A 13,392-nucleotide genomic window follows, 5' to 3' on the forward strand; every position below is an offset into this window, starting at 1 on the left:
ATTATAATTTCAGAATAATTTGATTTTGAGTTACGGTGTTAAACATTTTAAGTTATTTTTGTAAAAGAAATTTATTCAAAATTTAATAGATATAGAAAATAATATTTTAAAGAATAATTATTTTTATTTTGTTTAGAAAAACTAAAATAGTGCCACGTCGAGTCACATGAAATCAAATACTGTACTAGATTTTCCTTTATTAGATACGTCGGTCTTCTTGCCTTGGCAATATTTATTTCTATTTCTATTCTCTTTCGTTTCATTTCTTCGCTTTCTGTGCTTATTGGTCGTGGCAATTTGTTCTGTAAATTGGGTATATTTCTGGGTTGGATTCTTGAAATTGAAGGCGGCTTCTTTAGATTGACCCTCCATATAACTTGTGAAAGTGAAGCATATTTAAAGGGTTGTTATAGAAGTGAATGGCAGAGGTCTGCTCTGGAGTAGTCACTGAAACCGAGGCATCGCCGCCGTGCGAGTCAAGTTCACGGGCGTCGAGGCGGAGGAGAATGGAGCTCCGCAAGTTAAAATTTATTGCCGGTGTAACTCCACCAGAAACAGAGAACGGAATAATTAAACGTCCAAAATTAGAGCTTTGTTCCACCTCTGTTTCAAGATTCTGTGATAACGCTGTAGACAATTCTAGCACCGACGATGAAGACCAAGTGAGATTAGTGACTAAAGGGTCACCGCCAACTATTATTTTGGCTCCAATTTTGAGTCCTTTGAATAATTCGACTCTTCTTGTTCAGTCAGTGGCGAGTCCAAAATTCGGGTTCGCCTCAGTTTGTGGACGGAGGAGAGATATGGAAGATGCGGTGGCGATTCATCCATCTTTTTGCCAAATGAAACAGGAAAACAGTGCAGAATTGCATTACTTTGCCGTATATGATGGTCATGGATGTTCTCATGTACGTTAACAACCAAAATTCTCATCTTTCTCTTTTCTATGAAGTTTCCGGAGATTATCAAATGTGCCCGTGTGCTATCTTTATTGATTTAACTTCTAGTATGTACCAAGTAACAATTAAAAAAAAATATAGTATCATAGATCGGTACGTATTGATCTATTCAAAATTTAAAATTGAAGAATTCAATCTTTAAATTTTTAACAGTGAATATGTTATACTTTTAAAATTATGAGTTCATAATTTAATACTGGTTGTAATTTGGTGTCGAAAATGTTAGGTTCAAATTTACATGCTATATGTGCATATATGGCTCTAGTTGTAGCACTAGTTGTATGTCACCGACTTATTTTTCAGGTATTGAGTTCTTAAATCATGCACAATTATCGTGTAAAGATTATTTTATGAGTATGTAAAAGTCGAATTCTTATGATATTTGTGTGATTTTGTAGGTTGCGACGAAGTGTGAAGAGCGATTACACGAGCTGGTGAAAGAAGAGCTGGAAAATAACGAAGGAAATGACGAGTGGGAGCTTGCAATGGACCGAAGCTTTAATCGTATGGACAAGGAAGTAATTGCATGGAACAAGAGCATGATCCGTGCCACGTGTCGGTGCGAGCTTCAAACGCCGGAATGTGACGCCGTCGGTTCAACGGCGGTAGTTGCTGTTGTAACGGCCGATAAGATTATCGTTGCCAATTGTGGCGATTCTAGAGCTGTTCTTTGCCGAAATGGCAAAGCCATCCCTCTCTCTAACGATCAAAAGGTAATTCTCTTTAGTTCTTTTCCCTAATCCACAATATACAAATAAATTTGTGCTGATAAGCAAGAAGCTTTGATTATTTTTCTGTCAACTAGTAATTAATTAATTTATGGGTATATGTTGCAGCCGGATCGTCCAGATGAGCTAAACCGGATTCAAGAAGCTGGTGGCAGAGTAATTTATTGGGATGGCCCTCGCGTTTCAGGCGTTTTGGCTATGTCAAGAGCCATTGGTAAGTGGAAAAAATTTATCATATTGACAGATTATAATTGTAAGTCGGTAGATATATCGGGCTGCTTTCCTCTTAGTTAAGAGTATCCTGAAGTTGCGTGATTGTTCATGATATGCAGGTGATAACTATTTGAAGCCGTATGTGATATGCGAGCCAGAGGTGACAATAACGGATCGAACGGCGGAAGATGACTGTTTAATTCTGGCAAGCGACGGATTGTGGGATGTAGTGTCAAACGATACTGCATGCGGCGTCGCCGGAATGTGCCTGAAAGGGAAGGCACCTGTATCGACTGCGGCGGCATCTATGCCGGAAAATGTAGCCGGCGGGGAGAATCCCGACCAGAGTTGCTCCGATGCGTCTATGCTTTTGACTAAACTAGCCCTGGCGAGGCGGAGTTCGGACAACGTCAGCGTTGTCGTGGTTGATCTGAGGAGGAACTCCTAGTGCATGTCAGAGTCCCGTCTTTTTTGGAATTTTTACGTTTGCATCTTTTATTTAATGTCACATTTTAGGGGGGTTTTTTTCCTCCTTTTTGGGTGTCTTTTTTTAGATTAGTTCTTAGACAGTTGAAATTTGTTTTTTTTTGGGGGGGTGGGGTGGAAGGAGGGAATTTCCTCAAAGGAGGGGGAGAGAGAGAGAGAGAGTGCGTTTTAGGATTCGTTGTCCTTTACTATCTTCAACTTGAAAAATAGACACAAATTAGCGAGGAGAGCATGTGTACAAAGTAATACTATTATGTCTAGTTTGCAAATGCAAAAAAGCTAAAAATTTCCTTGGTAAGGTTTTGAAGTAATTTGCTGTTTCTTCTAATAAGATTCAAATCTTCTTGATCCCTCTCGCTGGAACTGTTTATGGCTGTTATGTTAAGCTAAGCTTGCATCCTAACGATCGATCTATCAGGTAGAACTTTTATTTTAAAAATTTGGGATATTTTAATCGTTCCGTTGTTTGGCTAGTTGATTTTTTACCTGTTGATAAAAGATCGATTTTCTCTCCGTTCTCTCTTTCCCTACCCCCAAATATTTTAGAAAAAATGTGTGGTTATACAAGAGTATGAAGAAATTGATGAGGATGCCACGTATCGTAATGGGGCAGATTGAAATGGAAATTTGTTTTCGGTGTTTTGTATGATAAGACGGTGCTATCAAAACTTAAAGGTGTGATGACCCGAAAGGTCATTTATAGTTTTATCGTTTATTTTTGTATTCTGAAACGCCGTTCATTTCTGTATTCTGAAACGTCGAATAACTCTATTTAGTCTTTCTCGATATGCGTGTGCAGTCCGTGTCTTTTTTTCGAAAAAATTTATGTGAGAAATTGATGAAAATGTGAAACTTTGCCTTAAAACTCATTTGAGTTCACTACGGTAACATTCTGTGTAAACGGACCCGGATCAGTATTTTGACGGTCCCGGTGAGTCTGTATCGTGATTTGGGACTTGGGCATATGCCTGGAATCGAATTTAGAAGTCTCTTAGCTTGATTTAACGTGTTTTGTTGAAAATTAGTAGATTGAAGATTTAAAGAATTCCTAAGTTTGACCGTAGGTTGACTTTGTTGCTACCCACTTCGGATTTCGATTCCGAAATTTGGTATAGGTTCATTTCGGTATTTATGACTTGCCTGCAAAATTTGGTGCAAAACAGAGTTGATTTGACGTGATTCAGGCGTCCGGTTGTAAATTTGCATGCTCTTAAGTTTCTTTGAAAATTTCATTCGTTTTGGTGTCCGATTCGTAGTTCTAGGTATCATCTTGGTATTTTGATTGTGCGTGCGAGTTCGTATGATATTTTTGGACTTGTGTGCATGTTTGATTTAGAGTCCCGAGGCTCGGGTGAGTTTCGGACGCGTTTCGGAGAGTTCATAGGAGATCAGATTTTTGCTGGTGCTCAGATCTCGCATTTGCGAAAGCCGCATTTGCGAGCTTCATGCTAGCATTTGCGAAGAGCATAGTGGCCTGAAGAGTTCGCATTTGCGAACTCCCTAACGAATTTTCGATGATGGCCTGGCCTGGGTGTTTGTCGCAATTGCGATCACTGAGTCGCTTTTGCGGAGGGTCCAAGTTCGCAATAGCGAACAAATCATACGATGACAACAGAGGTGTGGGATTCTTCGCATTTGCGGTGGATTCTTTGCCTTTAGGGGGTTCACATTTGCGAACCCCAGGGCATTTGCGACATCTGCGCTTGGACAAAAAGTTGAGAAAACGGGATTTAGCTCATTTTTCACAAACTCTCAACCCTAAACACCCTAGAGGCGATTTTTCCAAGAGATTTTTTTTCCAAAAACTTTAGTAAGCAACATTAATCTATTTCTTCTCAATTACCCATTACTTTCCAAGTGTTTTCAATATCAAATCTAGGATTTATATGGTAGAAATTAAGGATTTGGGTAGAATTAGAAATTTTTCTGAAATTGAGATTTTTTGGGGGGTTAGGCTCGAGGGTGAATGGGTAATTAGGTTTTGGTCCGAATCTCGAATTTTGACCAAGCGGGTCCGGGGTTGACTTTTGCTGACTTTTTGGCAAAAGAGTAAAGATCGTAACTTTATGTATTGTAATTGATTTCCCTAACATTGTTTGATGTTATTAAGTCGATTTGGTTAGATTTGATTGGTTTGGAGGCGGATTTTCGAGGAAAGGCCTCGGTTGAGCTTTGATTTGATTACGAAGTGAGGTAAGTATGGGGTCTAACCTTGATTTGAGGGAATTAGGAACCCTTGAGCTGTGTATTATGTGAACTACATGTGTAGCGGCCTATATGCGAGGTGACGAGCGTATATAAGCCGTCAAAATATTTGTTTTCATGCTTTCCCGTATTTCATTAATTATCTCATTCCATATCTTAACTATTACATGTCTTAGTTGCTTTCTATGCCGTAAACTTGTTACTTGTCCTCTATTTAATCTTGTATTGAAATGTTCATTTCTTCCATGATTCCATGATTAAATGCTCCATGTCTTACTTGTACATTTTAATTGTCATATATTTAGTTTGTCTTGTTGCTTAGTATTAATTGTAGCATTCCTCGATTTGGTACGAGGTTCCTTTATGGATTTGCTTTTATATTCTTTAATTGTGGAGATTCTTTTGATTTGAGTTGTTGAGTTGATTACATCTATCGATTTTGCTTATGGATCGGGTTGTACACCGCAATGGGTGAAATAAGGGAGGATTGGTATTGATATGGTGGGATCAGGTTGCACGCCGCAACAGATTTTGTATGTTATTTTGATATGGTGAAATAAGGGAGGATTATGATATTAATTCTGATAATATGGTGGGATCGGGTTGCGCGCCGCAACGGATTTGTATTTTGTATTCATTGTTGCATCATGTTAGCTTTCAGTGTTTTCATACGAGATTCTGAGGACTGATGTTTCTGGCTTTACTGATTTCGAGGATTGAGTTTATTTCCATAAGTTAACAGCTTTACTATTCCCGTGTTCCTTTCCTGTTACTATTATTATACTGCGTACAAGTTATTGTAAGTGACCCGCTTTAGCCTCGTCATTACTTCGTTGAGATTAGGCTCGGCACTTACAGAGTACATAGGGTCGGTTGTACTCATACTACATTCTGCATTTCTTGTGTAGATTTTGGAGTCGGTCCTAGCGACAATCAGTAGATTGCTCGGATTGATTGCCTGACGGAGACTTGAGGTACAACTGCTCGGCGTTCGCAGCCCTGAAGTCCCCTTCTACTTTATTCTAGCTGTTTATTTTATTTTAGACAGTTATACTTTCATTCAGACCATTATTTGTATTATTCTAGTCGCTCGCGTACTTGTGACACCAGTTATGGGATTGTATATAGATATCAATATTATTATGATTTTCTCATTCTATTTCACTGTATTCAGTTTCTTGGTTATTATTTAATTTGAATGGTTAAAATGGCTAAAAACTATTCTAACGTTGGCTTGCCTCGCACTGAAATGTTAGGCGCCATTACGGTCCCAAGGATGGGAATTCCGGGTCGTGACAAAAGGTAAGTTCTACGAAGCGGTAGTTAGACCGACTATATTGTATGGGGCTAAGTTCTAGCTAGTTAAAAGCTCACATGTGCAGAAGATAAAGGTAGTTGAAATGAGGATGTTGAGATGGATGTGCGGACATATCATGATTGATAGATTAGGAATGAATTTATTCGGGATAAAGTGGGCGTAGCCTCTGTGAAGGACAAGATACCGGAAGCTAGACTTAGATGGTTCGGAGATGTGAAAAAGAGAGACACAAACGCACTAGTGAAGAGGTATGAGAGGTTGACCTTGGAGGGCATAAGGAGAGGTAGGGGTAGACCGAAGAAGTACTAGGGTAAGGTGATTAGGCAAGATATTGTGATGCTCCAAATTACCAAGGACATGACCCTTGATAAGAAGGTATGAAGGTTGAGGATTATGGTAGAATGTTAGGTGGCCGAGTGGTGTTTATTGTTCTTACTAGTAGCATTAGTACGTACTCTCGTATTGTTTTTAGTATTAGGTTTCCAGTATTGTTGTTTCTTTAATTTTGATCATCTTACTATCTTGTTGTTTTCAATGCTTCTTTTCGATGGCTCCTTATTGTTGTGTCTAGCTGTCTTCTTTTTATTACTATTGTGCTTATTCTTCACTGAGCTGAGGGTCTATTGGAAATAATCTTTCTATCTCCCCGAGATAGAAGTTAGGTCTGCGTACACACTATCCCCGCATACTCCACTATGTGGGATTATACTGGGTTTGTTATTGTTGTTCTTGACCAAGTAGCAACAGAGTTTTCCCCGCATAGACGGCGGCGAATATCCGCATAGTCAGGTCTCCAAAGAAACCTGTGAAATAGCCCGTGAGAGTGCTCTGTGAATCGTATAACTTGGTTGATCACTTGGGAGGAAAAAGTAATCCTCTTGCCTCGCACCTCCACCTCATAAACAACATCCAAACTAGCCTCGGGCTGCCAGTTGGCATAAAGTTCTATCACCATGTTCACGTTCACCGCATCACCAGGATAGAACAAGCTCTCAAATCCCAAAGCCGGAATGTTCTGATAGATAGCCGAATACTTCTGGGACAACTTCCCATCATCAATAGCTACATTGGGGTCTGGGTTAGCCACATGAATAAAAGTCTTATAATATTGCCTAGCATGTACCGACACAACCCCATTGCTAAACCTGCACCTAGGGACCACATAAGCATATGGATCAATCTGCTCTACCTCCTCGTCCACTTGGGCAACGGGTTCTTCCCGCGGACCTCCTCTCCTACTACTAGAAGTACCATAGGAGAAACCGGTGTTGGCACGCTTGCTCGTACGACGAGACATTATACCTACACAAGATGAACACAATTAGCCACAACACTTAGATTAACAAAAAGGCCAAGGGGTAACCAATCCACACTTATGTCAATGGCATGTTCACAAGTAACAAAGGATATCGAGACTTAGACTACCCCATTATAATCAATTCACAACTCGTCACCAACTCACCTAGCCACCTAACTACTACTATAACATCAACATAAAGACTATAACACATTATATGAAAATACAAAACCAAGAGGCTAAATGACTAACTATGCAAATAAAATCAAGAAGTTAGACTAATTGACTACTAACAAAAATAAGAAGTTACACTATTAAACTACACAAGTATATGTTGTGAATTGGACAACTAAATTAGCCATTAGGGTCACAAGAGCATGGGTTGACCAACCGATTAGCACTCGGGGCTAACACAACAAAATTGCATATATTCGAACATGACCAACCACCCATACTTTGAATTTATCCCAAACTCCATTACTAAGAACACATAATTCAAATTCGTGCTTAAAATTCATCCATTTATGTCGTTGGGGCATTACACGTAGTAGGTGTTGACTACTAATTTTGACCCTCCTTTTTAAAATTAGTTTACTTACACTTATTAATTTTTAATAAATATGTTAAAGATATTTTCTAATTAATAATACTTTTTTAAGTAATTAATGACGTTATTATAATTTTCATGCATTTTTATTAAGATTTATTAAACTAATTAAATTAAATTTAAGGAGGTTAAAGGCTAAATGGCTACAATTGTAATTGCACAATCAAAAGGCGAAATGATCATTTCTTAAAATTAAATTAGCCCAAACCAAATCTGACCCAGTCCAGGTCCAACCCCGCTCCTTCCTCTTTGGCAATCCGCCCTGACCCGTGTGAACCAATCAGAGCTTGCCACGTATCTCTCCAATCCCATTCACACAAGAAACACAAACTCATTTGGACCATTGATCCAACCGACCAACGGTCCACAATCAATCTCCGTTATCTCTTTATTTTTAGTTCCTACCAGATTTCATCACGACCGTTGGATTACAAGAATCCAACGACCATCGTTTTCCCCCAAATTAAACCTTTTACCAATTTTAATTCACCAAAAAATTGGAGTCGTTGATCAAACGATCCAACGGATCACGTTCCAACTTCCGTTTTTAACTCAAAAACAACCACTAACCCTAATCATTTTCCACCAGACCTTCTTCCCCCTTTTCTCCTTTTTCTCTTTGTTCTCTCGTCCTCCTAGCCTCCATCAATCACAAGACCTTGTACAAATCTGTGCAAGGTCAACAAGTCAACCATGAATTTATCCTTTTGGTCTTCCCCAACCACGAATCTCGCCGATTTCATTCATTTGTGCAAGGTCAACAAATCAACCATGAATTCATCTTTTATGTCTTCCCCAACCGTGAATCTCGCGGATTTCATTCCCGTTTCATCACACGAATTCAAAATCCCTAATCTGAAACCCTAAGACTCAAAGATGCAACTTCGAATCTCCAGATTTCCTTTGTGCTCTATTAAATCGGAGCATGTATCAGCATATCTCAGAACCTTATCATAATTATTTTCTGTCCAGAGGTCAAATTCAATGACCTCTGGACATTGGGGCTTTAACCGATGGGTTTTGCCATCAACAGTCACATTCTCTATTCTCAATTAAAACTCTCGCTGATTTTCCCCTATGTTCGTTTCTGATTTCACTCAATCTTGCTCACATCATCAACTCTCCGTCACTCTCCACTATTGTTTGAATCATTTGAAACCTAAGGCTTTAAATGCTACTATAAAAGGGGAGCTTTAATGCTCTCACCAAACAGACCTAACACGAGATACACATTAGAAATCACTTACATAAAATATCAGTTTTAACTTTGTTTAGAGAAGAATTGGGCTAGGGTTTCTCACTAGTTTGATTTCTTTTCCCATTTCGAGCTCTATTACTTGTCAAAGTTAGAACTTTCTGATCCCTAGACGGCTAACAAAAGTCTTCGTTTGGTTTGCTGATCAAAGGAAGGTCAGTGATTTTCGACCCTTCTTTTCCTTTGACTGTTTAAGTTAAAATCATGCCTACTAACTTATCTTCTGTTAATTAGCTCTGCTCATGATGTATTATTATTGGTTATAGTTGATCATCTCTGCTCATAATATGTTATTATCTGTTCATAATTGATATTAATGTTTTAGTACTGTCTTTCTTAATAATCAAAAATTAAACTAATACTAGTCGACCACTTTGTAATCTCAATGAATATGTAATGTTTGATTAGCAAAAAACCTTACTAGTTATGTGTATCTATTTTGACCTTAAACCTCACTGATGGCTTTTGCTATGGCTCTCATGCTTACTCTGCTAGTCCTTAGTGTTACTTGTTGTCTTTCTTTGTGTACTTAAGGTTATCTACCTGATAAACTAAGTTAAAATGGGATATGAGCCTTTAATGATAAAAACAAGGATATCATCTTAATCTGGGTATATCATCTTATGTCGTTTGAGTCAATTCCTTCCATCTAAAGTGCCTCTGTGATTCTGTAACTCTTGAAAGATCATTGTAATGATTTTCTGTCAACCTTTATGAATGTGTGATCATATCTGAAATTCCATTATATAAATTATGTTCTGAATCAACTGGATTATATCCTATTGAGTTTCTGCACTTGTTCTTGTGAGTATTTTGACAACTGTTATTCACTTAGTTTAAGCTATGCCCTAGAAACTTGACTAAATTGTATCTGTGATGTTTAAGTTGCATATGTTGTGTTAGGATGCTAAGGTGAACTTCATTATGACTATTTTTCATACTTAATTTGTATAACTGTAGCAAGCTTACTTAATGTGAAACAATCCATTAATCTGATCTCCTGTAATTAGTCTGTTGGTCTGATCCCCATGGTATCTGATACTCTACCCTGTTGTAGTCTTGCTCTTTTAAAGAATGTCTCATGTGTGTGTATGTACATCTTCTCTTTGGTTTTCTGTACTCTATCCTGTTCTTGAACAAGACTTCCTACTTATCTCTTATATTCGTACCCATGTTCTCATGATGCACTATCACACAAAGGAAACTGAACCTTGCTAAGCCTCTATAAGTTGACAGCGATTGACTAATAGACTTAAGAGCAACTTTCTGATATTATCTGCTATGTTTGAGTATAACACTATGCCTTAACTCATAATGAACCTAATGTGAATATGAGATTAGGAAACTTTTAAGGAGAAAGTGATCACCTGTTAAGTTGAGACCAACTTGCTTGCTTAATTACCCCTACTGATGCTCTTTAGATTCCATATGAAGATATTAATTCATAAATCTATTAGAAATTAAGACTTAGTCTATGTATGAATCCCTTACTAACTAAGGCTATTATGGTTGAGGACCTCTGTAAACTTGAACTATGTATCTCATGTACTTCTTAGGTTACATGACTTAGTTGTTTGAACTTCTGAAATAACATGCTACTGTTCTCTTCCCTTAATTGCACATATAATTGGTTTCTCTGAGTATTCTTCTGCATATTGGTAGTTCTTGACAGTGAACTACACATTTGGGCTTGGATTGTGATTTTCCTGGTGTTACCTGTTATCACATATTCATAGTAACATTCTATATAGTTTCTGTTAGAAGTGTACATGTCTAAACTTGTGTATTGTTGTTACAGTTGTATTGAAACTTACAATGAATGCCTTATTGGCATTTAAACCTATAGGAAAGAGTAAGTGTGAATGGTTAGGGGTATTTAGGAGTGAGATTTAGTTTGTAGTTGAGATACTCTCCGTAACACAGGCACTGCTCGGGGTCCTTGAAACCCTTGTGAACTTTGAAGTGCCAGGGAACCAAAGGGTGTCTTGGCCATGAATTGAATTTTACCTTAAGCACTTAATCATTGACATTTACTAATCTATTTAGGGTTAGTGTTTAATGAAGGAAAAGTCTTCACTGTAATTTTCTTTACTCTATTTGATCTTACACAGTTTTATTTGCACACTCAATCGCAAGCATTTGTTACAATCTTATTTGGGCCTTATGTTGATCTTATCTGCATTTAAATATTATGATGGGCCTTGTCACTAATTTCTGTCTTTCTCTTTTGTACATGTAACTGAACTGGGCCTGCTAAGTTCTTAAGAACTTGGGCCCAAGTTCCAGCCCTTGAGTAGTCATGTAATCTGTTGCCACTTGTTTGCTATTCACTGGGCCTAACTTTCTTAAGGCCCAAACCAATGAGTCTCGTTCCCTCCTCTATTATTTTTTCCGGTATGCTATTATTATCATGTATATACAACACTGATAGATATTTGAGTGAATGTTTTCTTTTATCTCTTTGAATTACTTTAGTAAAACCTAGGCAAACCTAAAACCATAGGTAAAACTAAAAGAATTACTGCTTCTACATTAGCTAAAATGTACTTAGTTATTTTTACTATATGATTTTCATCCTCACTCTATACTAACCGTTTTTCATGAATTTTCTAAGTTTAAAATAGATTTAGAAAGTCGACAACCTTCTTTCTTTCAATGCTAGAATTGGACAAAAAATTTCAAAGTCGAGATTTCTATAAACGAAATGAGATATCAATACAATAAAGGAACCTTTTAATAATTTTCCTCCTAACTTGATAAATATTTGAAAATCTTCAAGGTTTATCTAAACTCAATTCGTCAATAACACTCATTTCATTAAGATTACAATAAAATAGCCATTTATTTTCAGAAGAAAAGTATTTTAAACTTAGCCACATTTTTGCAAAGTTAGTAAGTGTAAGTTTTATAAACCCATTTCCAAAAACTTTTTCAATTATATAGACATTTCAAACGCCTTTTTGTAAATAAAATATTTACTCTCTTTTCAAAGTATATATACTACCTCCCTTTCAAAATAATAAGTTTTAAAGCATAACATAGAGTAAGCCTATAACTTTAAGCACTGACCAAGTAAGATATAGACATTTAATTTCCCGAACCTAGGCTAAGTCTTATGGAGCTACCTTAGGTAGATTCTAGGGGGTTCATAACACCTTTCCCTTAGAAGAACAAGAACCCTTACCCAAAATCTCATTGGTTAGCAAACTAATAGTATAATGATCTTAACAATTAAGATAAGTGCCCTAGTATACCTTTAAATATTAGGTGGCGACTCTCCTTTATTCATCAACATGGAAACCGCTAGTTGAATTTTATTTTGACTCATGCAAAATAGGGTGAAATAACAGGGCGACTATGCTGGGGACTCTCTTAGGATCTGACCTTAGCAGAATTAGACTAGACCTGAAATTTAGGAATGCTTATGCCGCTTTAACTGTGCTTAATTTGCAACTATGTTCTTACCTGCCTTACTTGTTCATTATGTACTTATCTGCTTGCTTTAATATTATAACTAACATCCCACTATCTGTTATCGCTTTATATATACTGTCATCACACTCTTTACTATAAAGTCTTGGCCGTACACTATAACTCACAATGACACGCGAGGGTTGTCTTTTACACCCCTCCGAACCTTCTTTCAAAATTTTTTAGTTTTAGAGAATGGCTTTGTCAGGTCAACTGACATAACTTCTCGTAGTATTCAGTCCAATTCAAAATTAGGAAACACTCTACTCTAGCAAACATATGTCATATTGCATAAACCTTTGGTAAATCAATCCTTGGTATGGACACACAATTAGGAAAGCCACCCTAATGTCAACGGGTCATGCACCCAACGACATGACTTTTGTGGAACGATGAACTAATAATGATGAGATACTAAAGATCCGGAGCAAACACTTATCAAACCCCTTTTCTACCCTCTTCAGAAATGGAAATCAATCAGAACATCACCGAAATCAATATGGTCATGGGAGCACCGCACAAGCTAAAGCAATGGTGGAAGAACATCCGTCGAGAGCATGGAGACGAAATCAGGATGCACCTAGGAGCACTGACGGCCTTACTAAACATCTGGGCCAATAGGGTGCTTACCCGTTTGCTGATAGAATTCTGGGATCCGGCCAAAGTGGTCTTCAAGTTCGCTGACTATGAGTTGGTGCCAACTTTGGAAAACGTTACCAGCTTCACAATGCTACCATTCACTGGGAGGAAGCCGATACTACCGGTCATTATGCCCGGCTACAGGTTTCTCGATGCTTTAGGTTTGGTGGGTAGTCAGAGCTTAAGGAACATTAAAGATGGATGGGTAAGCCTC

The 13,392-nt window shown here is 37.7% G+C and overlaps 1 protein-coding gene across 1 annotated transcript; it reads left to right on the plus strand.

Moving 5' to 3' along the window:
- Positions 1-227: 227 nt before the first annotated feature.
- Positions 228-2,684, plus strand: LOC104095425 (probable protein phosphatase 2C 24). Its single transcript, XM_009601567.4, has 4 exons — positions 228-908; positions 1,358-1,672; positions 1,796-1,901; positions 2,020-2,684. The coding sequence occupies exons 1-4, from the start codon at positions 420-422 to the stop codon at positions 2,346-2,348; spliced, it is 1,239 nt and encodes a 412-aa protein (XP_009599862.1). The 5' UTR covers positions 228-419; the 3' UTR covers positions 2,349-2,684.
- The last annotated feature ends 10,708 nt before the right edge of the window (positions 2,685-13,392 follow it).

The sequence above is a fragment of the Nicotiana tomentosiformis genome, chromosome 6 (genome assembly GCF_000390325.3).
Source record: "Nicotiana tomentosiformis chromosome 6, ASM39032v3, whole genome shotgun sequence".
Taxonomy (NCBI): domain Eukaryota; kingdom Viridiplantae; phylum Streptophyta; class Magnoliopsida; order Solanales; family Solanaceae; genus Nicotiana; species Nicotiana tomentosiformis.

Bases quoted from the DNA above. Each gene is read 5' to 3' on its own strand.
- LOC104095425 (XM_009601567.4), top strand. From the start codon at position 420: ATGGCAGAGGTCTGCTCTGGAGTAGTCACTGAAACCGAGGCATCGCCG. The intron at 1,673-1,795 runs GTAATTCTCTTT...TATATGTTGCAG, and splicing joins CTCTCTCTAACGATCAAAAG to CCGGATCGTCCAGATGAGCT. The intron at 1,902-2,019 runs GTAAGTGGAAAA...CATGATATGCAG, and splicing joins GGCTATGTCAAGAGCCATTG to GTGATAACTATTTGAAGCCG.